The sequence below is a fragment of the Marmota marmota genome, unplaced genomic scaffold (assembly GCF_001458135.2).
Source record: "Marmota marmota marmota unplaced genomic scaffold, marMar, whole genome shotgun sequence".
In the NCBI taxonomy this organism is placed as follows: Eukaryota; Metazoa; Chordata; class Mammalia; order Rodentia; family Sciuridae; genus Marmota; species Marmota marmota.
Window position 1 is genome coordinate 28,942,518 of NW_026000026.1, and position 27,742 is coordinate 28,970,259.

Below are 27,742 nucleotides of genomic sequence, written 5' to 3' on the forward strand. Positions count from 1 at the left end.
ACTGGAATGTAATTTCTCATACCCTGACATCCTTGGCATCCATGTCCTTCCAATTCATATGCTGGCTTTCCTCCTAATACAACTAGAAAATATTGTTGCTTCTTTAAAATTCTTATAAAATCATATTAATATGGCAACTATCCTATATTAATTAATTATGTATACACCACTAGTGTGACATTTAGAAAATTAATTAACTTTTCAGAGCATAGCTCCCTCATGATAAATCCATAGTAGTGATACCTTCCTTAAAAGGGGATTTTGAGGATTAGTAGGGGTAAAGCATCAATGTAATTTCTGACAAATAGTACAAAATAAATGCTGGCTCATTTCTTTCCTTCTCTACATATTATCCTCTCTACTAAACTGTAATACTTTTGAAGAGTATCTGGCACAGGAAAACATATCAGGCAAGTTCTATACCAACAAACACAGAAATAATGTATATACTGTTTAATGACCAGCTCTCCATCTGAAAATAAAAGCAGCTAAATTTTTTTTTTAATGTGGCCCCACTCTGTTGCCTAAGCCCAGTTATCTTGAACTCCTGGGTTCATGTGATCTTTCTGCCTCAACCTCCTCAGTAACCAGGACTATAGGCACACTCCATAGTTCCTGGTAAAAGTAGCTGTGATTATAAATATATTCCTAAACCTTCCATCAGTGTTTTATAGTATCATACATTTAGTAGTGTACCAACAAAGAATCTTATTTATACAAAATTCTTGTCAATTAAAAAATGATGATACTGACTTAACCTATCTCAAAATATGGAACAATCCATTTACATTTATTCATAAATATAAAAAAAAGAAGCCTCAAGAGTAGACACCTGGGCTGACTTATTTCTTGCTACACTCTCAATGAGTAGAACAGTCCCGGCACAGAGCAGACATTCTAAGAGTATTCACTGAACAAAATACATTGAAATAAAGATAGCAGGCAAGTATCACATGGACCCATCCTGAATCCAAGCTAAGCCCATCTGCTAGATTAAAGAAGCCACACTAATTCTCACCTCCTAGAAAGGAAACAGACGTGCTATTATGTTCTACCTCTACTTGTTTACTTACAAAACATTATCTAGAAGCAATGATATAAATTTTATTTTCCTAAGGTGGTCACTAAAAAACAAACATCAACCGAATGATATTAAGAGTTTAAAAAAACCTGATTCTCTGGCAGTTATCAAGAATATAAACAACAATAAGTGTTGGTGAGGATGTGGAGGAAAAGATACATTCATATCACTGGTGGGACAGCATATTGGTGCAAACAATATGGAAAGCAGTATGGAGATTCCTGAGCAAACCTGGACTGGAACCACCATTTGACCCAGCTATCCCACTCCTCAGTTTATACTTAAAGGACATACAAACAGCATACTACAGTGATGTAGCTACTTCAATGTTTTTTTATAGCAGCACAATTCACAATAGCTAAACTGTGAATTCAACCTAGATGTCCTTCCATAGATGAATGGGTAAAGAAAATGTGGTATATATACACAATGGAATATTACTCAGCATTAAAAGAGAATAAAATCATGGCATTTGCAGGTAAATGGATTGAGTTGGAGAATATCATGCTAAGCAAAGTAAGGCAATCCCAAAAAACCAAAGGCCGATTGTTTTCTTTGATAAGTGGATACTAATCCATAATGGGGGTGGGTGGGCATGTGAGGAATGGAGGAACTTTGGATAGTGCAAAGGGGGGAGAGGGAAAGGGAGGGGGGATGGGCGGTAGGAAAATGGTACAACGAGATGGACATCATTACCCTAGGTACATGTATGATGACACGAATGGTATGACTCTACTTCGTGTACAACCAGAGAAATGAAAAATTGTGCTCCATTTGTGTACTACAAATCAAAATGCATTCTGCTGTCATGTAGAACGAATTAGAATAAATAAATAAATAAATTTTAAAAATCTGATTCTCAAAAGAACTTTTTTTTAAAAAAATATAAAAACAACATGCAATTCAAGAGTAACATCACAATGGCAAAAAACTGGATTGCTTTCCCTTCTATTCAGGAATACAAGAATGTCTACTCTTTCTACTTCTATACAACAATATATCTAGTCAGGACTATTAAGCAAGAAAAAGAAAAAAGGGCATCCAGATTGGAAAGGAGAAAGTAAAATTTCTGTTCATAGATGACACAGTTTTGTATAGAAAATCCTCGTCAGGTATAGTGGTATATGCCTGTAATCCCAGCAACTCTGGGAGCTGAGACAGGAAGATTGCAAGTTTGAGGGTAGCCTCAGCAACTTAGTAAGGCCCCTAAGCAACCTAGTGAGAATCTGTCTCAAAATTAAAAGAAAGGGGAGGGGCTGGGTTAAATTCCTAGTACAATAAGTAAAGGAAGGAAGGGAGGAAGGGAGGAAGGAAGGAGGGGAGGGAGGAAGGAAGGAGGGGACGGAGGGAGGGAGGAAGGAAGGAGGGGAGGGAGGAAGGAAGGAAGGAAGGAAGGAAGGAAGGAAGACCGACTTTAGAAGTCTACAAACGCACTAAAAAAAAAACCCACAAACTGAATTAATAAATGATTTCAGCAAGGTTGAGGATATAAGATCAAAATCAGTTAAATGTCTGTACAGTGGCCATTTAAAAATACAAAAATTAAATTAAGAAAACAACTCCTTTTATATTAGCATCAAAAATAATAAAACATTTAGGAATAAATTAAACAGAGGAAGCACAGGATATGTACATTGAAAAATATAAAACATTGCTGAAAGAAATTAAAAACCTAAATGGAAAGATGTATACATATTCCTGGACATGATAAAGGATTTAGATTCAGAATATATGAAGAACTCTTCCAACTTAATAAAAAGACAGAAAATCTAATTTTAAAATGGGTGAAGGATATGAATAGACATTTCCCCAAAGAAGATATACAAATGGCCAAGAAGAAAATGAAAAGATGTTAAATATTATTGGCATCAAGAAATGTAAATAAAGAACACAATGATGTCACTTTACACTAGGATGACTAAAATAAAAAAGACAGACGAGTATTGGTGGGGATGTGAATAAATTGGAACCCTAAATCATTTTGCTGGTAGGGTTGTAAATGGTGCAATTTCTTTGGAAATTAGTTTCTGGGTCTTCAAACTGTTAAACATAATAGTTACTACATAATCCTGTAATTCCACTCCTACTATATACCCAAAAGAAGAGAAAACATATATCCCTGTAAAAACTTATATACAAATGTTCACAGAAATATTTATTTATTTGTAGTACTGGGGATTAAACCCAAGGCCTCATGTATGTCAGGTAAATGCTCTACCACTGAACTATCCCAGAATTATTTTACTTTATTTTATTTTGAGTCAGGATCTTAGTTACCCAGGTTGGCTTGGAACTTGCAATCCTACTGCCTTAGTCTCCCAGAGTAACTGGGAGACTAATACCTGGCTATAGTGGTATTATTTATAATAGCCCAAAGATAAAAATAATTCAAATATCCATCAGCCAATAAATGGGCAAATAAGATATATTCCATGTGACAAAATATTTGGCCCAAAACAAACAAACAAAAAACCCCAAAAGTAAGCATTGATAAAGCTACAACATGGACAACTCTTGAAAATATGCTAAATGAAAGATGCCAGGCACAGAAACCACATATTCCATTTATGAAATGTCCAGAATAAGAAAATCCAGGGCTGGGGATGTGGCTCAGGCGGTAGCGCGCTCGCCTGCCATGCGTGCGGCCCGGGTTCGATCCTCAGCACCACATACCAACAAAGATGTTGTGTCCGCCGAGAACTGAAAAATAAACGTTGAAATATTCTCTAAAAAAAAAGAAAATCCAGATATAGACAACAGATTCACAAGACAGAAGGACTAGTCTCCCCCTCCCTGGGGAAAAAAAAAAAGATTTAAGGTCAGCCTCAGCAACTTAGCAAGGTCCTAAGCAACTTAGTGAAACAAACAAACATACAAAAAAGTAGATTTAAAGTTGCCAAGCATTGGGAAGAAGAGGGAGGGAGGAGTGACTGCTAATGGATAAGGGTTTCATTTGGGGATAATGAAAATATTTGAAATCGGATGGTAATAATGGTTGTACGCTCTGAATGTACTAAAAAACCACTGAACACTTTATTTATTTTTAATTTTTTTTTCAGTTACAGATAGATACAATACCTTTATTTGATTAATTTATTTATATATGGTGCTGAGGATCGAATCCAGGGCCTCACATGTGCTAGGCAAGCACTCTACCACTGAGCTACAACCCCCGGCCCTGAACTGTACCCTTTAAAAAGGGTGAAATTATATCAAGAAAGCTATTATATTTTTAAAAGGCAACACACACACACACACACACATACACACACACATACACACACACACACAATGAAGCATCAAATGATCTCTTCCTCATTCAACATTTGCCTTGAAAGGCAATGGCCATTTTCCAGAAGGAAGCACTATTAACAGTTTGGTATATATCCTTCTAATTATTTCCTATGCTTATATAAACAAACATTTTGAAAATACATACCACATGCTGGTGTCATGGTATGCACCTACAGTCCCAACACTGGGGAGGTTGAGGTAAGAGGATTACTTAAACCCAGGAGGATAAGCAAACATTGTGGGCAGTGTAGTGAGGCTTCATTTCAGAAACAAAACAAAACCCTAAAACAACCAAATGAAACTAAAAATGTAAAAAATATATAAAAATGCATATTGTTTTGGCAATTTGCTTTTGAAATTTAGAAAATATTGTGAATATTTTTCCATGTTAGTACATAAAAGTCTACTTGATTTTTTTAAATACCTGCATAGCATCTCATTATATATCTATATCTCAAATTTAACCAGTCTCTTACTAATAAGCATTTAGATTATTTCCAGTTCTTAAATATAAACAGCATTGTTGTGATATCACAGACCACATCTGCCATGTTTTAGAATGCCTAATACCTTCTAATCATCTTTTCTCTGCTTGGTTAGGAAATCTATTCCCTAATAGAAGAGCAGAAAATTGCTTTTCCAGCCTTCCTTACAGTCTGGTGCATATATGTGAACTATACTTCACCAAATAAATAAAGGTACCACAAGACTCCAACTGGCAGTAAGCAAGGTAAGGGAACATATGGTTAACAGATCACACATTCTAGTGAAGGAAGTAGTAGAGATACACCTTATGAGAGCAGCCCTATGGAAAGTTGAGGGTTCCTCCTGGCTGCCTAGCCAACACCACAGCCTGAATTTTTGGCTCTCTTGGAGAATCTGCAAGTTACTTAATGTTCTTTATAGATTCCCTTCTATGTATACATGCTCCAGTGGGTTCAACTGCTTGAAATTAAGAATTCCCCTTGGGGTTAGGGGTGTCAGTCAGTGGTAGAGGATTTGCCTTGCATGCACGAGGCCTGCGTTAGATCAATTCCCAGCATTGAAATAATAATAATAATAATAATATTATTATTATTATTATTATAAAGCTGCATGTGGGGAAAAAAGAAAATTCTCCCTGAAACAAAAATAAATACATGCATCTTTATTCACTTACAGAAATAAAACTATATGATAAAACTCTAGCAATAACATGGCCAAATTTATCTCCCAAGAGATTTTACATTCCTATCATCAGTATACTTGTAACAGTGTACTAAATTACCCTAAGGCTAAATGGCTTAAAATTATGACCATTTAGCCAATGGTGGTGGCACATGCCTGTTCCAGCTACTTGAGAGGCTGAGGCATGAGGATCACAAATCCAAGGCCAGCCTTGAGACCTTGTCTCAAAAAAAAAAAAAAAATCAGCAAAAAACAAAATGTAAAACCCTGATAAAAAGTATTACCATTTATTATTTCTTATGATTCATTGTGCAGAATAGAATCAGAAGGACTAGGCAGTTGGTTTTTGCTTGCTTGGGGCAGTTCAGCTGTGGCTGATTGTTTAAGATAGTCTTACACAAAGGTAGAAATGTGGCCTTAGTCCAGATGACAGGGCTGGGATGGCAGGGCCCCACTCTCCCTGTGGCCTCTTGATCCTCCAGCAGCTAGTTTAGGCTCCTGGAGCCTAAGCTCCTAATTTAGTCTCAGCTCCCAGAAGCAAGGGAAGAAAAATCCCAATGCGTAAAGACTTCTCATGCTTCTGTTTGTTTCATGCAATGTTAATGTCCTATTGGTCAAAGCAGTTGCATAGTCAAATCCAAATTTGCAGGGTAAAAAATACTAGATTCAACTCTTTGGTTCTTTTTCTTTTTTTCTCTTTTTACATTTAATATAATTTTTAATAACATACTTCTTAAAAATTTATTTATTTATTCTAATTAGGTAGATATGACAGCAGAATGCATTTTGATTCATTGTACACAAATGCAGCACAACTTCTCATTTATTTGGTTGTACACGATGTAGTGTCACACCATATGTGCATTCACACATGTACCTAGGGTAATGATGTCCATCTCATTCCACCATCTTTCCTGACCCCATGTCCCCTCCCTTCCCCTTTGCCCAATCACAGTTCCTCCATTAACTCTTTGGTTCTTGTTGAGAGGGGCTGCTTTCGCTGTAGCATATTTTTCATCTACCAAAGTTGGCCATTTAAGGATGTAAGAATAGTTTTTCTTCTTTCTTTTTTTTAAATTTATGGACATAATACTGGCTAATTAAATACACACACACACACACACACACACACTTCTTGTATTGGGTGCTAGGGATTGAACCTTCCAGCTCTTTAAATTTTTTAATGGAATGAATTTAAGTTTATTTAGTCTCCTCCTCCTCCTCCTCCTCCCCCCCCCTCCTTTTTTTTTTGGAGGAGGGTACCAGGGATTGAACCCAGAGGACTTGACCACTGAGCCACATCCCCAGCCCTACTTTGTATTTTATTTAGAGACAGGGACTCATTGAATTGCTTAGTGCCTCACTTTTGCTGAGGCTGGCTTTGAACTAGCAATCCTCCTGCCTCAGGCTCCCAAACTGCTGGGATTACAGGTGTGCCTCATCCATCTATTTAGTAACTTTCTATTCTTCTCCTTCTCCTCCTTCTGCTCTTCCTCCTCTTCCTTTCTTCCCCCTCTGGCCCCCTACTCCTTCTTTTCTTGTACTGGGAATTAAACCCAGTGGCACTCTACCACTGAGCTATATCTCCCCAGCCATTTTAATTTTTTTATTTTGAGACATAATCAAAGTTTCCAGACTGGCCTCAAACTTTCAATCCTGCCTAGCCTCCTGAGCAGCCAGATTGCAGATGTGTGCCACTACACCTGGCTATAACTTTCTATTCTTGATTACAGTATCCATAACTCTTTTATTCTATCCACGTACACCATGAGCTAATCATTAATTTTTCAATACAGCATTGGTAAATCTACTATAGTAAATTATTTTCTGGAAGGAATTCAGATTAGTAATTTTGAAATTTCTCATTAATATCTAAAAACTGAGCAAATCAGTATCTTTGAATTTATTTACTTAAATATTTCTAATCTCCCAGTCTGAAAAAACGAGGAAATGAGTATACTCATATTTCCTATTACTTACCCCTAATTCTATTGCTTATATTTTATATTCTATAACCATAATCACCTCACTTTAGTCTCATTTCTATGTTTAGACAGATTATATTATACACTCATCCTCGGTTATTTTATTTTTTTCATTTGTTTACAGTGCTGGGTTTCAAACCCATGGCTTTGCACATGCTAGGCAATGGCTTTGCTCTTGAGCTACACCTCCAGCCCCTTTGAGACCTTTAATATCTTAAACTATCTTTGAGGACACTTAGTATACACATATTGGAGTACCCATTCTTTTTTTTTATTTTTTTTTAGTTGTAGATGAACACAATACCTTTATTTTATGTATTTATTTTTATGTGGTGCTGAAGATCGAACCAGTGCCTCATACTTGCTAGGCAAGTGCTCTACCACTGAGCCACAACCTCAGCCTGGAGTACCCATTCTTGTACTCTTTCTTTTCAGTGCTGGAGATTAAACCCAGAGCTTCACATGCATAATGGGTAAATAAGTGCTCTACTACTGAGCCACATCTCCAGCCCTCAATAGATATTTCATGAGCACTATATACTAAGTATTAAATGGAAATGGTTCTTGTCCTCACAAAGGCTAAGAATGTACCCAATATTGACTCTCTTCCCTTGGGCTTTTTGGGTCCGTTGATGACCTAGCACTAATCAAAGAGTGACCGAGCACTTATTACATACAAGGCACACTGAAGTGTTCCAAAAGTCAAACATACATAAATATTTGTCTTCTGGTGGGTAAGGAAAATGTCGATTTCCGTACATTTACTCACACCACATCCCATGGGCTGAAGGTGGTCCTAAATATCTACCTGTGCTCCATGTAGCAGCTCAGGGGCTCCATGCAAACCGTGATGGCACCAATGGTGAAGAAGGACTTGACATTTGAGTCTGGGTGGGTCTGCAGGGCCTGGATGACATCAATTATATCCGTGTAGCTGAGGGGGAAAAAAGGAATACTGGTTAGAGCTACAGAGACGGGTAAGAGGCATGCTGAGTGGCTGAGTTAGCAGGGACAGAAGGAAGACCAATAGCCTATAATTGAGTTCCTTGGTGTCTGTTATTCAACTTCGTAATTCAGAATCCCAGGAATCCCCAAAGTGCTTCTACATTCCCAAGTTCTGTTAGTCCTCCTAACTGTGAAAGAATGGGTAGAAGAGCCAACCTGTTCATGGGGTAAAGGAAGCCTGCAGTGATTACAGGGCTCCCCTACTTGATGTGCCTAGGCCTGTTTTTTTCTAGATCCCTTTTTTTTACGCTAGGGATTGAACCCAAGGGTGCTACATTCCAAGCCCTTTTTATTTTTTATTTTGAGACAGGGTCATGCTAAGTTGTTGATGGTTTCACTAAGTTGCTGAGGCTGGCCTCAAACTTGAGATCCTCCTACCTCAGCCTCTTGAGTCACTGGGATTAGAGGCCAGCTTTGGGGCATGTTTTCTAATCAAGTTAGGAACTCCTGCTGATGTCTATTTTTTTTAGTTGCTCTTTTCCCCTCCTTCCCACTTCAAAGGATCATCAGAGGGGCTAGGGTTGTGGCTCAGTGGTAGAGCACTTGCCTAGCATGTGTGAGGCAGTGGGTTTGATTCTCAGCAGCAATATAAATAAATGAATAAAAGGTCCATAAATATCTAAAAAAATATATTAAAAAAAGATCATCAGACCTGTTCAGAGCAGTAGATGTGTCAAATACTGATTGCATTCTTGTCTTCTGCTTGGAATTTCCTCCAAAACCCAGATTTAGAGCCAATTTGAATATCTTTACTTTGAACCTAATAGTTCATAATCTGACTCCTCCAAGTCTGCTCCTCCCAAGGCTGTGTCTTCCTTATCAGAGGGGACTCTATACTTTCAGAAGCTGGGCTAAAAGATGTATTTGGAGTCTTCATTGACTTCATTTTTTCTCAGTTTTCAACATGTAACTAGAAGAGATTATTGCTCACATACCTGCAGTACCAGTGAGTCCAAACTGCTACAATCTCCTGCCTAGATCATGCCAACAGCCTCCCAGCTGGTCCCCTACTTCTGTCCTTTCCTCCTTCCAATTTGTTCTCAGCACTGAAGCTAGAGGGATATATTAACCCCATAGTCAAATAATGGCATCACTGTTCAAAACCCAGTCTGAAAGCCAAAGCCCTTAACAATAAGTCAGGTAGCCCTTTATGATCTAATCCCCCACAATACAGGGAAGAATTTCATCTACCATCCTGTCCCTTTCCCTAATCCCACCACTCTGGCCTCCTGGCTCTTCCCTGAACATGCCAGGCATACTTCTACCTTAGTATTCTCCTTTCTCCTCTACTTGGAATGCTCTTTTTTTCTGATATCTGACAGTTCGATCCCTTTCTCCCTTCAGGTCTCTGCTCAAGTGGCATTTTTTTGTTGTTTTCATTTTTGCAGTGCTTGGGATTGAACCTGGGGCCTTGTGCATGCTAGGTAAGTGCTTTAACACAAAAATGGCATCTTATGAGAGGCATCCTCTGACTTCATACACTGTGTTCAATACAGCAATACTCCCTTTTTGAACTCCATGCTCTTTTCCCCCAGTTTTTCCCCCCTAAAAGCACTGATCATTAGTTATGTAAGTTCTTTTTATTATTTTTGTTGGGTTTTTCTTTTATTGTGTCTTTTTCTTACATGTTGTCTTTTCTCATTTGTTTACTGATGGTCTGCAATGAAAATGTAGTTGTTGTGTGCTATACTCCCTAGTGCCTAAAGTAGAGTAGATGAACAGGGTAGGGATATTTGGCACCCCACCCTGCCCCACTGTAGACCCTTGGCCACACAGAGGAGACCTGCCCTCTTCACATGGTGGACAACACTCACACTGTCCCAATTGACCTAGACTATCACTAAAAGGTCTGTTTTTGTGGAGGGAAGTCAAACCTGACACACAGCCTTGTGTATTAGATCAGCCTCGGTCTCTCTGTGCCCTTAGGAGGTCAGTGGCAGGTGGGGGAAGGTAAAGCCTGCCTGAGCCATTTCCTAAGTTTCCACAAACAACTCATCTGCAAAAAAGCCTTTGGCTTCATTCCACACTACAACATCTCCTACCTCCTACCCAGGTCTGGCCTCAATCCTGTCCAGTCAGCAGAACTCCATTAGAGGACAAGGGGTGCTAAGTTCAGGAGTTTCCGTATGAGGAGTTGAGGATTTTGCTCAGTGGTAGAGCACTTGCCTAGCATACACAAGGCCCTCAGTTCGGTCCTTGGCCTTGGTGTGGGGGGAGTTCCCCCATGAGGCTTTGTGGGGAGCCACTCTGAATAGATTCACGCCCTCCATCCTGGAGCAGAGAGGCTTTGACCTTCACTACACCTTGTAGTGACCTGCACATTGCCCTGTCCCGAAGTTTGAGGGCACGTCTTCAGAAGTAGGCATGTTGCCCCATGGCCCCTTAGGCGTGTTGCCCCATGGCCCCACCTGTCCTTTGTAACCCTGCCCCCCTTCTGACCTTTTTTGGATGGAATTTTCTAAGAATAAAGGTCCCCCCAGTAAGAGCCCACTTCCAAAAGTGCTCGCTTTCTCTTGCCAGCCTTTCATGACTTTCTCTTGGTCTCCTATTTGGGGAGCTGAGAGCGGAGAAGCCGTCCTGAAGCTTGTTTAAAGGTTAAGTGTGTTGTGTGTCTGTGTTTTATTTATTTGGTGTCTCTGGAAATTCACACAAAAGACCTTAAGTTTAGCTGCCCATGCGCATGCTTTGAGAGCAAGCCCTCTGCTTGATGACTTTTCTCCCTGTCTGGACATGTGTGTATGGATAGTCACATGGGGATCTTTCCACTGTAGTGCCTGGGTAGGCCTGGATACCAGGAGAGCACCACACACTGTAGGCACTGCCAAGTCTTGATAGCAGCACACATGGTAAATGGGACGGACACTTGCATATTGCCTGCTCCAAAGAACTTTGTGGGAGCATTAAATGGATTTAACTTTCAACCACACTCCTCAACAATAACTTTTCCCCCTTCTGAAAAGGGAGGCTCTTTCTTGGAGCCTCCCTTTCTTGGTGATTGGAGGTTCTTTCTTGTCCAAGTTCATTATAAGCAATAGAGTCCTATTAATCTCAAGGATATAAACTCAGCTACTTGAGAGGCTGAGGAAGAAGTATCACAAGTTCAAGGTCAACCTCAGCAAATTAGAGACCCTGTCTCAAATAAAAAATTAAGAGGACTGGGTTCAACTGCCAGTGTCTATCTATTTATCGCTCGCTCGCTCTCTCTCTCTCTCACACACACACACACACACACACACACGGATTTCAGTCATTTTAGTGCAATAGAATTTCCCTTAGAAAGGGTGGCTGGGGAACCTGGAGATTAATGGAGCATCTGTTAATCTTCATTAATTTTAGTGGAAAAGGTTAGAGTAAAAACAGGCTGCAGGCTCTTTGATAAGGCTTGTGCATTTGGGACTGCCCCAAAAGAGAAGGTCCTTGGCCATTCACTCTGGTCATCAAGAGAATCCTGCTAGAACCTCCCAAAGGAAATTCTATTGCATTAAAATGACAGTTTTACTCCTTCATCCTGCAGAATTGCTGAGGTGGCTCTGTGTGTGTGTGTGTGTGTGTGTGTGTGTGTGAGAGAGAGAGAGAGAGAATCATCTATTGTACTACAGTTCAGACTCTGAGACAGCTGATACTTTTGCAGGCTTGTAAAGTCAAAGAAAAGGGGTCAATGATGCTTTGTAAAATGATGGAGGGTGAAAATGACCTCAGCTGCACAGTGGCAAGCTGCCAAATTTCCCTCCAGGTCCACAATCCCAGTGACTCTCAACTCTGGTAGGAGCAGGTGATGAAGCTGGGTCAACCCACTCCTTTGACCAGTAGAAGTAATGAAAAACCTAAAGAAATCAAGTAGTTTCATGTCTAGACTCTTCCTCTGTAGTTTCCATGACCTGAGCTCACAGGTAGGACAAGAGGGCTGACAGAAGAGAAGATGGAGGAAGGGTGCGATAACAAGGTCTGCCAATGCATGATGGCCCTGAATATGCACAGTTCCACCTGCCCCCTTCCTCGGGACCACCATCCCAGATCCTTCAACTTCCCATCATCACAGCCAGGTGCCCAACAGGGCCTTGGATCCTGGCCCATTCTTTACTGGAAATGACTAACTTATTGCAAACACTGATTATTATGACCGCAAAAAATGTAGCATGGCACAAAAGCACTTTGTGAGAACATCCAAAAGCTTCTTTATTATCAACCATAATAAAAGAGTGAAAGGCAGAGCACATGTTTTCCTGGCCTGGCATGTTCCTCTCTGGGCCCAGATGATAATGGGCCTGTGAGGGGCTCCTCCCTAGAGGCCTGAGAACAACAGGTCAAGGGACCATCATTCAGTCAGGACAGTAGTATATGCTCTGTCAAACCTGACAGTAGTAGAGTACTTGCCTAGATATTGCATGCCCATGATAATCCTACTTACACAGGGACTTAAGGAGCTGGGAGGCTATAATAATGGTTCTATACCAGTCATGAACAGGGGGCTTCTTACCTAACTGGTCAATACATGCTCCTTACTGAGGGTCCTAAGAAACCCTTCAGAGCTAGCCATACAGGGAATAGGGGTACTGCAGACAGCTGAGTATAGGAGCCACCTCTGCAATTCTGCAGGAGGAAGGAGTAAAACAGATGAGGCCCCCTTATCTAGATGACAAAGAAAGAGGGTTAGAGACCACTATTGTTCCAAGAATTATCAGAGAAACTTGAATAGATTCCCTAATTTGCACCTTCTGGTATTGAAACCAAACCTGAAACTTATGTAAACTACTCTAGCCACTCTAACCCACAATATGGTAATAGGATGCTTGTTGGATCGAGGCCTAGCCTGTCTGTGTAGCATGGACAGTGTTTGTGCCCATGCAAGGTTTATTCTGTGCCCCAGGTTTGCTACACATTAAGTAACAGTAATGCCAAGGTTACTACCATATCCAACTGTACCCAGATGTCAAATACTTACCCTTGTAACACTACCAGCAGTCTGGTCTTCTTGCAGATGTAGGCTGATTGACGGGCAGAGCGATTCTGTTGGGCCTCCAGGGCACTAGAAAGGTACTTCTGGAAGTGGGCAGCATGAAAACATTCAGAGCTATCCATGATTTGGCGGTACACCATCCACCTGGAAATGGAAATGTAATCTCAGCACCGGGGCTACCTGATGGCTTGGCCCTGTAGGCTCAATAATGGATTCAAATGTGACCTGTATTCCAAAGACATTCTGCCCACTGAATCCATATAGGATAAAGCAATCCTAGGGTCACAGAAAAAGGCAGAAAGTACTAGATGCATTGAGAGCCCCAAATTCGGAAGCTACTATCACTGGCACTTTTGACAGGAAAACCCCTGCCACAGGGAAAACAAGTAAGCTCATGATCAATAGACTTCAGAGGTGAGAAAGACCTCTCACCAGGCAGTGATTTTCTGAAGAACCATGCAATAAATGGTTTCAGTACAGCACTTAGTAAAACTCTTGCTAAGAATAAGAAATAGGCAGGTAAAGAATTCAGAATGTTTATAGAATAACAGCACTAGACATGATGAACTGGTTAGCCATTAAGTGTTTATTAAACAAGGCCCAATAATTCCCTAGCATTTCTCTAAAACTGTTCTCCTCATTCCCTGCAATTTCTCACACTAAATTCCTAATGCAATTTTAGTTTTCTTAATTCCTTTAAAGCCTCCTGCAGGATTCTTTACTTTGGAGTACACTGACTAGATATTCTGTACCCAGGTCAGTCAAGAAGAGTTGATTAATCATCTGCCAGTCCAGTGAAGTGATGGATGAATAATTTTCCCAGTTTCACCTGAGCCAACATGTCCCAGTTGCACCAGTACTCATGTGGTCCCTCTGTGGTCATGGAAGGTTCACTAATTCTACTAGCTCCCAAGTTCTTATGATCACCATGGCACAGACCGTCCCCATGCTGATCAGGCACACTTCCATCCCTTTGAATTTGCTCAACCTGCTGCTGTGCTCTTCCCCAGATACCAAATGATTAGCTCCCTTATTTCTTCAGGTCGTTGTGGAAATATCACCTTTTCAGTGAGGACTTCCCTAACCATCCACTCAATTTAAAACTGGAATCCCTCTCCCAGTCTGCACTTCTCTGCTTTATTTTCTCCAAAGCCTTTTACACCAGCTAATATAGACTATTTTCCTTACCTGGTTAAGTGTCTTCTCAAACTAGAATGTAAACTCCATTAGAGTAGAGACTGTCTTCTGTTTTGCTCAGTGATGTATTCCCTACACTTAGATCAGTAGCTGGCATACAGGAAGCACTCAGCATAGTGTGTTAAACAAACAGATGGATGGATGACTACTGTGCCAATACCAGTTGCACCAAAGACCAGTATGAGGTCTAAAGTCACCCCATTACTAGACAGGCCCAGGCATAGAATCCCATTCCCAAAGCAAAGGCAGCAGACATACTAACCTGCCATATTCCTTATGGAGAGTGACCAGAAAAGCACAGAGCTCACTAGCATGACAGCCTGGCAGGCCAGTTACAATGTTGATAATTACCTACATGAAAGAAAAGTCATGTGGGTTTGCAATTCAACCAAGAGGCAGCACTGAGTAAGAAGTTAAGAGAACTGAACTTCTGGAGTCAGGCTCTGTGGGCTTGAACCTCAGCACCACTATTCATCAGCTCTGTGACCTTGGGACAATGACAAAACCTATCTTGTAGGGTTGGGTGTAAGGAGTAACAGAGTTAATTTATTTCAAGTGCTTAGAATAGTGCCTGGCATATAACAAATACCATACACAATGTAGTCTTACTATTCTAATTGCTGTGAAACAGGTTGTGAATATATCAGTTAAAATTTAATGTATTAAAAAGCCGATCTGCTTGAGACCACAAACCTCTTTTGTAAAGCAGACATTCAGGGATAAGATGACTATTTCCAACAATAATACTTCTTAGGAAAATAATAGGCAGAAAGGAGGTCTGAGACAAAAGTGCCTTAGGCTATACTGGTGTGACAAACTTGGCAGAGGACAGGAGCTGCCCTGTGGATGTTTCTGCCTGGCTGCCTGTGTCCCTGAGCCACATGGCCTGGCCTGAAACAAAATTCACTGGGCATGGGGAAGCACTTCTGATTCCTAAGGAAAAGAGAAGCCAGCTGGATTGTCCTCACCTCATTACGTGGCCACAAAAAACAGGCCCCTCTTGGGCTGGGGATATAGCTCAGTTGGTAGAGTGCTTGCCTTGCATGCACAAGGCCCTGGGTTCAATCCTCAGCACCACACACACACACAAAAAAAAGAAAAAACAGGCCCCTCTTTAGGTAGATACTATAAAGCCATTTAAGAAATTCACTGAGACTGGGTGTGATGGTACATGCCCATATTCCCAGGTATTTGAGGCTAAGGCAGGAGGATTTGCAAGTTCAAGGCCAGCACAAGCAATTTCTTGAGACCCTGTCTCAAAATAAAATATAAAAAAGTCCGAGGATTTAGTTCAGTGGCAAAGCACTTGCTTAGCTTGTGTAAAGCTCTGTGTTTAATCCTCAGTACCAAAAAAAAAATTTTTTTTTTCATTGAAAAAGAAGGGGTCAAGCAGGAACCAGGCAACTACTGAATGATGTCTATGCAAATGACAGAGCATAGCAAAGACCTCAATAAGTATGTATTTTGTTTTATTTTACAATAGGCAAGACTCTTTGAGACAGGCCTAGTCACAGGTAACATAGACTCAAGCTAATCCCTGTGGCCCTTACTATCCAAGCTGACCACATCAGCACAAAGATGGCTAGGGATCCCTCTTTTTGTGTGTGTAGGAACCCAGAGCTTTCCCTCCTCCCCTCTAACCAGGGCCTGTACACTGTAATCCTTATTGCCCCTGTGCAGTACTCCACATCGACATTTTGTTTATCCTTCTCCATTCAGCTTTCCCCATATCAGTTCCTACTCCTCACTCTGCCCAGGTCTTAGCCCTTCATATCACAGTACATATGTATAAAGGCAGACACTTTCTAACTTTTTTTTTGTTGTACTGGGGATGGAACCTAGAGGCCCTCTACCACTGACCTACACCTCTAGCCCTTTTTACTTAATTTTGAGGCATGATCTTGCTAAGTTGCCAAAGCTGGCCTTGAACTAGTAATCTTCCTGCCTCAGTCTCTGGAGTCTCTGGGATCACAGGTTTGTGCCACCACATCCAACTTGATAGCACTTTTTTAAATAAAATATAAGAAGCATTGTCAAACATTTTATACTTTCATCTAAGGGAAACAAATGATGCTTCTAATGGTTTAGTGATTCTATTTCCTTTTGCAGCTGATTTGCACAGAAACGAATGCCCTCTTTGAGTCTATTATAACATATGTCTCCTGAAGGAACAAACGGACAGTGGGAGGAGGTCAAGAGGAGAGAAGTGTGAGGTAAGAGTAGTTAAAATCCACTCTGTGGAGACAATGTTTATAGAGTATCATCTTACTCTGGTGATTCCACCCAGGCCCAAATAACATGGGCACTCTAACCCTTATTATGTGCAACAGATCCACTGCTAAGTAAGTCCTTTGCACAACCAGAAAGAGCTGAGAGCACTGAATGAAAGTTTAAAAGACATGGAAAAGCAAAGGGAGGGCATGGCAAGATGCCAGGATTTATCACTGTCATGAGACTTGGCCTGACACAGTCATTGTATAGAGCAGGTTTCATGTATATTATTACATCAGTATCCAAGGAGGTAGAGCGTTTTATAAAAGGGACTCCACCTGAGCTCCTTTTGTTAACTGACAAAAAAAAACCCAAGGGCAGGCTTTAAGGATTATCCTCCTGTGAATTCCCAGCATATTTGGTGAGCTTCTCTACCTTGTCATTTTCTGCTCTGTGAGGAGGGCTGATTTCAGCTTGCTGCAGCAGGATCGGAAGATGGATCCTCATCACAGGCTCCCGACTAATGCTGCTGACAGCGAAATGCTGAAGAAACCTGGAAAAACAAAGACAGTGCTAACATGTCACCATCACCAGCCTTGCCTGATCTGCCCACTCACAACAACTTCTTACTGAACTGCTAAAAAATAAGCCTTAGAGAAATTCTCTCTAGAGAATAAAATTGTATATGGTGCATCACTACTACCTTTTTACAAGGATCCCTAAGAAACTATGGAGAAAAGGGGGGTTTTAGAAAGGACCAACCCTGAGGTTTCTGACATTTCAAAAGCTAGAACATTAAACATCTAAAATCAGACACCCAAAGCTCACCAGTCCAGCTCTGGGAGTTTAGCTGAGAGCAGCTTTGAAGAACTCCACTTCTCCCCAGCAGGATGGTTCAGGGCACAAAAGAGTTTCTGCGCACTAGAGTGCCTAGAATACCAAAAGATCACAGATTAGAATTCCACTTCCATACAGCATGCATACTTTACACAACTGGTTCTGAGGCAGGCTTTCAAGCCAAATCCCATGACAGAGTCAATGCTTCCAAAATAAGCATCTCACTGACTTAAAATGTGGTATGAGTGCATGACGACTGGCATGCCCACAGACGATGAATGGTCTGAAAGCCCTTGACAGTAGTATCAGTTTCTGATTCTTAGTAGATTTCATTTCTCTTGCCTTCTATTTCCCAAGAGCACTAGCTACTTGCAAGTTGGCATCACTGAAATGACTGCTGGCCCTTTCAGAAGCCAAGACCCCTGTGTTACATAATGTAAGTCATCCTACAGAAAGCACACCCACAAAGCTTAGGGAAGCAAGCACAAACACTGAAGGCAGCCACTTACAATTTCTTTTGTTCCACAGATAATCCATCTTCCTGGATCACTTTTAAAGAGAGCCCTGAGTTATCCTGCTGTTGCCAGGGGGAGAAGACCTAAACAAAACAGAATTTGAGCAAAGAATACTTTAAACCCAACAACAGGATATGGAACCCACATGGGGATTTGATGATTGTTGAAAATCTAGACTGTCTGTACAGAGAAAAACCATTTTAACAAACAGGGTTTTGTTGTTGTTGTTGTTGTTTTAAATAAGACCTGAAGCAATTTTGTTCTGTATTTTTCAGAATCAGAACTATCTTTTTGGGTTCTGCTCCTTGAGTATTCTGCTCTTCCAGAGGTCAGGAAGCCTTGAGGAAGGTGCTAGGAAACAGGGGCATGTTCTTTCCTGGAGATAAAGTAGATATCAGTGGTTTAAGTAACTTCTGTCTAGAGGCAGAAGAATGGCTGAAGAGAATCTGAAAGGCTGTCTCTAGGTTCCCAGATTGAAAGGGCAACAGCAAGGAGGTAGAAAGTCCAGGAAATAGTTAGGGGGAAGAATAGACTAACTGAAGAAGCCAATCTGCAGCTGAAGTCAGCTCTTGTTCCTCCACATTCTGTGAATCTGTCCTGAGGGAGGGACACTGTCCTCTCACAAGCTGCTGTAATCACACCTTTCCAAGAATCTCCCCCAGTCATGAAGCTGACCATTGGTTTGATTGGCTGCTGCCTGGTCTCTAAGTGGGTCAGATAATTCCTGTGCAATCTGTGCTAAGTACCTACAATTGGCCAGCTGCCAGGTGGGACTATCCACAAGGACAGGGCTATGACCCATAGGGAAGGAGAGCCTGGGATAAGGTGGAGAGCTCTAGTTCAATAGGTAGGTCCTATGATTCAATAAAATGGCTGAAAGAAAATAAGTCTAATTAGGATTTAAAGGGGACAAAGCAGCCAAGTGTGGAAGTGCATGCCTATAATCCCAGAAATTTAGGAGGCTGAGGCAGTAGGTTTTCAAGTTTGAGGCCAGCCTCAGGAAATTTAGCAAGACCCAATAAGCAATTTAGCAAGACCTTGTTTCAAAAAATAAAGAGAGATGGGGATGTAAGCTCAGTGGTAAAGCACCCCTATTTCAATCCCCAGGACCAAGAAAAAAGTGGGGGAAGGGAAAAGTAGTTTTTTTTTTTAACTTTAAGTTTTTGCTTGTTTTTTGTTTTAAAGGTTGAAAACCCTTTTACTCAGTTTCCTTTAGGCTCTTACTCCTCACTAGCAAGAGCACCATGCCAGAACCAAAAGAATATATAGAGAAGTTGCCTCTGTGCCAGGCCCTCTCACACCACACCATTAGCTCTGACACACTATCTTACTGTTTAAATTGCTAAGGAAAAAAAATGACGGGATGTTACCTCTGAGTAAAATGCTTGATATATCTTTGATTTGGGGAAAAGAGCAATCATCAGAAAGTTGCTTGATCCATGGAAATGAACTGGGAGATGAGGAAGCAATGAGCTTCTGAAGTTGATAAAAAGGGCAGCCACAACACTGGTAGAGTCCTAAGGAGAAAAACAGTAGCATTAGCAAGAAAACTCATTTTCATGATGCCTGTCCTCAGAACTAAAATCAGAATACACAAGAACAATTTCAGTGCAGTTATTTCACACTGAGTGATTTACTGGGGTTCAATGAACTTTCCAATACAGTTACAGGAGATTGGGCAGCACAGGAATTTTTTTTCCAAAAATAAAAATGTCATCTCAAAATTCCTTCTAAAATATTAATACCTTAATCAGATATATGATTTGCAAATACTGTCTCCCATTCTTTGGTTCTTTTTACTCAAGTGAGTGTCTTTTGATGTGCAAAAGTTTAATTTTGGATAAAGTTTAATTTATATATTATTTCTTTTGCTATTTGTGCTTTCAATGTAGTATCTAAGAAATAACTGACAAACCCAATGTCATGAAGCTTTTCCTTTATGTTTTTTTAAAAACAGTTAATCATTTTGCTTTTATATTTAGATTTTTTATTCATTTTTAATACTTTTTGTTATATATGACAGCAGAATGCATTATAATTCATATTACACATATACAGCACAAATTTTCATATCTCTGGTTGTACACAAAGCAGAGTCACACCATTCGTGTCTTCATACATGTACTTAGGGTAATGATGTCCATCTCATTTCACCATCCTTCCTACTCTCAGGCCTCCTTCCTTCCCCTCCCTCTCCTTAGATTTTTTTATTCATTTTGAGTTAATTTTTCTACTGTGGTTGAAGGTAGGGTCCAACTTAATTTGCATGGGATATCCAGTTTTCCTAGCACCATTTCTTGAAAGACTGTGTTTTCCTCACTGAATGGTTTTGGCATCCTTATCAAAAATCATTTGATCACCCACTTGAATCAAAGTGTGAAATATGATATATCAAGAAATTTGTAATGTTTTGAACAACCAACAATAAAAAATTAAAAAAAAAGAAATTAAAGGCATTCAACGGAAAAAAAAATCATTTGATCATAAATGCAAGAGTTTATTTCTGGCTCTCTATTCTATTTTGCTGGTCTATACATCTGACTTTATGTCAGTATTATACTGTTAGGTTACTGAAACTTTGTTTTAAGTTTTGAAATCAGAAAGTTAGAGAGCTCCAAGTTTGTTTTTCTTTTTCAAGACTGTCTTAGCTAATTGAGGCCCTTTTTAAATTCCATATAAATTTTAGGATGGTTTTTCCTATTTCTGTAAAAATTTATATACTGCAAAAAATGCCACTGGGATTTTGATAGGACTGCACGGAATCTACAAATTGCTTTGGGTAGTAGTGTCATTTTTTTAACTATATTTTTTTAAAAAATACTTATTTTTTAGTTGTAGTTGGACACAATAGCCTTATTTTATGTATTTATTTTTTTATGTGGTGCTGAGTTAATTTTTCTACTGTAGTTGAAAGCACTCTACCACTGAGCCACAACCTCAGTCCCAGTACTGGCATTTTAATAATATTAAATGTTCTGATCCATGAAAATGTATGTCTTTCTATTCATTTAGATTGTCTTTAATTTTTCAGTAATGTTTCATAGTTTTGGGTAAACAAATCTTTTATTTCCTCATTGAAATTTATTCCTAAGTATTTTACTCTTTTTGATGCTACTGTAAATGGAATTGCTGGGGGTGGGGGTGGGGGTTGGTACAGGGGATTGAACTCAGGGGCACTCTACTATTGAACCACATCCCCACATCCCCAGCCCTATTTTGTATTTTATTTAGGGACAGGGTCTCACTGAGTTGCTTAGCACCTTGCTTTTGCTGAGGCTGGCTTGGAACTTGTGATCCTCCTGCCTCAGCCTCTGGAGCCACTAGAATTACAGGTGTGTGCCACTGCACCTGGCTTGGAATTGCTTTCTTTCTTTCTTTTTTTTTTTTTTGCAGTTATAGATAGACAGCATGCCTTTATTTGTTCAGTTTTTTATGCGGTGCTAAGGATAGAACCCAGCACCTCACACATGCTAGGTAAGTAGGTAAGTGCTCTGCCACTGAGCTGCGGCCCCAGCCCTTGGAATTGCTTTCTTAATATCCTTTTCAGATTGCTCATTATTAGGAAGTAGAAATGCAATTAATTTTTGTATGTTGATTTTTTTATCATACAACTTTGGTGAATTATTAGTTTTAGAAGCTTCTTATGGAATGATTAAGGTTTTGCAGATGTGAGGTCATGCCACTTATGAACAGTTATAATGTTACTTATTTTTTTCCAATTTAGATACCTTTTATTTCTTCTTTTTGTCTAATTGCTTCCGCTAGATCTTGCAAAACTGTGTTAGAATAAAAGTGGCAAAAGCAGGCTGACATCCTAATCTTATTCCTGATATTAGAGGGAAAGGGCTTTGTTTTTTGCTTTTAAAGATCAAGTAGTATGTTCATTAAATAAATTTTTGGAAAAAATAGAACAGGGAATGAAGGTTAAAAAATTGATAAAAAGTCTCATCCTTAACCCAACTATAGCTAATATTTTGGCATTTTTTTCTATTTTTGTTTTTTAACTCACTGCCTTATCCTTTTTTAAAAAATACTTTTTAGTTATAGATGGACCTTTATTTCATTTATTTATTTTTATGTGGTACTGAGGATCAAACTCACTGACTCACACATGCTAGGCAAATACTCTTATCACTGAGCCACAGCCCTGGCCCCTGACTTACCCTTTTGATGTGGTAGAAAATCATATTTACAGTTCCACATTATTTTTAAAATTTATTTATTTTTGGTGCTACTGGGAATTGAACCCAAGGGCACTTTACTACTAAGCTATATCCCCATCCTTTCTTAAGTTTTTGAGATAAGAGTCTCCCTCAGTTACTGAAGCTGGCCTAGAATTTATAATCCTCCTGCCTCAGCCTCCCAAATCGCTGGGATTACAGGGATCTGCTGCCACATCTGGGTCCATATCCTGTTTGCTTTTTTTTTTCCCCCAGTCCTGTGGCTGGAACGCAGGGCCTCGCATGTGCTAGGCAAGCACTCTTAATCACTGAGACACATTCCCAGCGCCCCCCTGCCCATATTCTATATTTAAGACTGAACTGACCATTACCATCTACCATACCATCTGTAAAAATTTATATACTATCTATAAACATTTCCAATGATTGTCCTCTATTCTCATCTCAGGCACCCCACCCCCACCCCCTTGGTAGGACATTCATATCGCCTACTCCATTTCTCCTCTGCTAACTGCTTCTCTTATTTACTCTTTGTTTATTTACTATTACATATGATAGCTGTTTCTGATGTGCTTCCCTCTATTGATTAAGAATGCCTCTTAGGAATCACTGTTTTCGTGTTAAAAAAGATAGAGCTCTTTATAGAAAAGAAAATATTAACTCATTGGTTTTAATCACCAAAGATATTTTTCCAGTGTTTTTTGCCTTCCAATTCTCTTTTCCAAACATCTTTAGAGTTTTATATTACTAATTAGTCTAAAAATCTTTACAATAAATCCATACAATGGAATACTACTCAAACAAAAGAAGAAAAAAGAAAAAGGAACAAACTATTCATATATATTATAGGAATAAATCTAAAAATCATTCTGAGTAGAAAATGTCAGACTCAAAAGGGTACAGAATACTTGATGATATATCAGCAATGCAAACTAATTTACAGGGATAAAAATTCAGGAGTGCAGGAAGGGCATGAGGAAACCAGAAGTAGGAGGAAAGGCATAAGGAGACTTTGGGGTAAAGAAAATCTTCTTGGGGGCTGGGTCTGAGGCTCAGTGGAGAGCACTTGCCTAGCACCTATGAGTCACTGGGTTCAATCCTTAGCACCACATAAAAAAATAAGCAAATAAAATAAAGGCATGCTGCCTATCTACAACTACAAAAAAATTAAAAATTAAAAAAAAGAAAATTTTCTGTTTTGTGATAATGGTTTGTTTCATGATTGTACATAATTGCTAGACTGTTAGAAGTTTTTTTTTTCTTTTTTAAAGTTATAGAAAATAATTAATGTATATAAAAAAGATTTATATATTGACAATGAAAATTTGTTTTCACATTTCTAAATTACATCACATATATAGGTCCAATTTTAAAAACTCTAAAATTACCATAATAAAGCTATGTATTAAGGCAAGTGCAACTGAGAATTTAGTTCTTGGATTATCAGAAAGACCTTAAAACAATTTTTGAATTATATGATTCTCATCATAAAGACCCTAAGCATAAAATTTCAGCTTTATGAATTAATAAGATGAATTTCTAATCACATCTAATTTCAAGACTTCCTTTTGTCATCTCAAGCAAATAATGGAATATGAAATTTCCCTTCATCTGGAAGATATGTTTTGCCTTAAGTAAAAATAAGTACAAAACAACTTTTTCAGGTAACCTATACATTATGTAGTACTTATGTATTTATTTACTGTACTGAGGAATATACCCAAGGGCACTTTCCCACTAAACTACATCCCCAGCCCTTTTTCAATTTATTTTTTTGAGATAGGACAAATTGCTCAGGCTGGCCTCAAACTTATGATCCTCCTGCCTCAGCCTCCCAAGCCACTGGGATTACAGGAATGCCCTACCATACCTAGCCTGTAGTAATTTATGACTAATGACTAAATGACCTTATTTTGTGATCTAACAATTTCCAACAACAATTCACCCCTATTGAAGTTCCTTCTGAGACTACAGTGGGGAAAATTCTCACCTAGAGTTACCTAGATAAGAGCAGAGTTGGCTAATAGGTTGGATTTTTAGTTCTTCTAGTGGTTAAGAATGTAGAATGAGACTTATCTGAGGTGGTAATGAAGCAAACCACAACTTAAACCTTCAGTTTTAAAAGATTTGTTTTATCTCAAGTTTGCTAACCTCTCAGAGCTGCTTCTCTCTGTCAAGTCTTGTTAATGCCTACCTCATAGGATTGTTTTAAGGACTTAACAAGATACATCATGTACAGTATTTGGTATAAAGTAACACTTAACCAGTATTTTACGGTAGAGTGGCTAGAACTTATATATAAAATGTTAATCTTATTGTCCTTTTCACTTTATTATTAGTAATATGGACAGAAGATTGTTTTCTCAATGTTAGTTTAACATTTTACATGAGCTACCTCTAAATGCCCAACTGTCAGAGCTGTCAATGGACATCGTTAACTGTATTTAAAGAACACTTCAATGAATTAAATCATGTTTTAAATTAAAAATCATTAAGTGATCAATTTTTGTGTGTGTGTGTGTGTGTGTGAGTGATACTGGGTGTGTGTGTGTGTGTGTGTGTGTGTGTGTGTGTGTGTGATACTGGGGATTGAACCCAGGGCCTTGGGCATGAGAAGCCCTCTACCAACTGAGCTATATCCCCAGCCCCAAGTGAGCAATTTTGACAAACATTTTTTCTTGAAAATTTCTTTCTTGCTTGCTTTATTTCTTTCTTTTATAAGCACTGGGGATTTAACCTAAGGGTTCTTTACCACTGAGCTACATCCCCGGTCCTATTTATTTCTTATTTTGAGACAGGATCTTGCTAAGTTGCAGAGGCTGGCCTTGAACTTGCAATTCTCCTGCTCGATGTTCTAAATTGCTGGGATTACAGGAGTGAACCACCCTACCAGCTCTTCAGAATTTCTTACATCATTTCTAAGTTTTCTTTTTTTTTTTAAAGAGAGAGAATTTTAATATTTATTTTTTAGTTTTTGGTGGACAGAACATCTTTGTTTTGTATGTGGTGCTGAGGATCGAACCCGGGCCGCACGCATGCCAGGCGAGCACACTACCGTTTGAGCCACATCCCCAGCCTCAAAGATAGGATTTGTGGTTTTTTTTATTATTATTATTTTAATTTTTTAGTTCTTGGTGGACACAACATCTTTATTTGTATGTGGTGCTGAGGATCGAACCCGGGCCACACGCATGCCAGGCGAGCACACTACTGCTTGAGCCACATCCCAGCCCAACCATTTTTCTTTTTTGACCCACTTATAATTCTTTCCCATGGCTAAGGGGTGGAGCCTTATCAATGTCACAAAGATTCTTTCCAGTTCTAAATTGGGTGAGCCTTTGTGTCCTTATGCTGGAGGCCATTTGCAAGGAGCTACTGGAGGTCTTTTCGGCTTGCTTTCTAAGCCTTTTGGGGATGAGTGAATGGGCACAGGTACTTCTAACCTGGAAGCCCTTACTAGCCTTTAATAGAGAAATGAGGTTGACAAAGATCACAAGCATTGTGACAGTGTAAAGACCTTTTCTCAACCTCACTGCCAGCCTGCTTCAATGGCCATGCTGGTTTCTGACATCCTACCCCTCAGGAGATGAGGAAGACAGGAAATTATATTTGATTTTCACCTCAGAAGTGTGGGTGATTTCTGACTGCCAAAGACATGAACTTGTAAAACACCTACCCCATCATAGAAGGAAAGGGAATTCATGTGATCCTTGGAAATGATGATACTTCCATGATGACGGTGAGAAAACAGAAGGCCACTAGAGAAGAAATGCAAGTTTCCTGGAAGAAAAAGAGGATTGGTCAGAGCTGTAGAGCTGGGTCCTGTGGACCAGAATCCAATATTCTTCTTACAGGTACTAGGGCACACCACACAAGAGACCAGTATTAGTAGCATTTATGTTCTTAGTTTGTATGGTGAGTGCTATGCTCTGGAAAAGCCAAAGTAACCTCAGAGAAATTAAGCCATTGCCATATGTCTTTGCATAAAAATTAGAAAAACAGCAAGTGTATAAACTATCAGCCTTGGGGAGGGGCAAAATTCACATGCCCTTACAGGTGCTTTCCAAGGAAATACTCTAAGACTTTGGTTCTGTCTGCTCCATTACTGAGTTTATAGATTCTCTTTTCTTTTGCCTTGGCAGAAGCTGGATCAGCTCTAAAGAGATCACATTCCTTACTAATGGCTCAAGAAGAAACACTGGGATTTCATTTGAAGGGTCTCAGTTTGTGATGTGTCCAGAAAAAGAATATTTGGATTAGGCAATAAATGGCTTCTACAGACACTGGGTGCCCCCCGCTGTTCTGATGTTCTCTCTCTCCCCGCCATCTATTTATCTTACACACGCACGCGTGTGTGCATGTGCGCAAAAGACAAGTGACAGCTAGGCATTGAATATGAGTTCCTCAGGACAAGGATTCAGATCTAAGAAGGACTGTTGTTTCCTTGGTGGACAGTTACACAGCTCAGTCTATGTCCTAGGAAGCAGACTACAGAAAGGATGGATAACTAAAATGATGAAGATTAAGGTTTGGCCTGGACTTGCTCTGGATCCTCAAAGGAAACAACCAGAGTACCCATTAGACTCTTGAGTGAAGCTGCTTTTGGGAGCTGGTTCAAGTTGGATCCTTTTTGTTCCTATAACAGCCATTCTTTGTAAGTGTTCACATACAAAGATGAATTATATAAGAAACAGTACTGGGATGATAGGTTAGCTAATTTGGTGGGGAGAGAGACAGATTCTTACAGAGATAAGATAGCTCAAGGCACAGGCTTGAAAATACTGTCACCAATACCTTATTGCCAAGGCAAAGGACTAGAGACAAAGAAGAGAAACTGGTTCCTTGAATTATAGTTCTAGAAAAGTAGCTCCAAAGTTCTGGAGGTTGCAATGATGAGAAGTGCAAAGGCCAGGAACCCGAGTGCTGCTTCCACCTTGAAGCTATAAGTTCTGAAAGCTTCCTGAGGAGGTGGAGTTCCAGAAGGAAGAAAGAGGTCTAGTAAGTGTGTATTAATGGAGAATGGAGAAAAATGGGAGAGACAGAGGCAGTTTTTAGGTATAGAGGAAGGGATGGAGCCTGACTGAAAAGAAGAAATAGATGTTTAGTCAGAGAGACATACCAACCATTCCATCTGGGGCAGCAGTAGCAGTCAGTGTAATTCAAGGCATCCAGCTTCAAGTCCTGTAACCCTCCCATCCTCCGACAAGTACAGCCTGGATTTCCCTGTGCACTCCCTTGCATGTAGCCTGGAATGAACACAAGTTCCTCACTGCTGCTTTGGGGTCAGTCTTCTCCAACCTTGATATTCTTGT

The 27,742-nt window shown here is 39.7% G+C and overlaps 1 protein-coding gene across 3 annotated transcripts in view; it reads right to left on the reverse strand.

The window, feature by feature from the left end:
• Nucleotides 1–27,742, reverse strand: part of Dnaaf9 (dynein axonemal assembly factor 9) — a 120,777-nt gene that overhangs the window by 19,306 nt on the left and 73,729 nt on the right. For all 3 annotated transcript variants that reach the window (XM_015482476.2, XM_048811237.1, XM_048811238.1), the window contains 8 exons: nt 26,107–26,210; nt 19,620–19,766; nt 18,244–18,332; nt 17,726–17,827; nt 17,333–17,450; nt 14,949–15,037; nt 13,475–13,633; nt 8,336–8,461 (listed from right to left, as the gene is read on the reverse strand). In XM_015482476.2, coding sequence (XP_015337962.1) covers nt 8,336–8,461; nt 13,475–13,633; nt 14,949–15,037; nt 17,333–17,450; nt 17,726–17,827; nt 18,244–18,332; nt 19,620–19,766; nt 26,107–26,210 — 934 coding nt within the window. The remainder of the gene's footprint in view (nt 1–8,335; nt 8,462–13,474; nt 13,634–14,948; nt 15,038–17,332; nt 17,451–17,725; nt 17,828–18,243; nt 18,333–19,619; nt 19,767–26,106; nt 26,211–27,742) is intronic.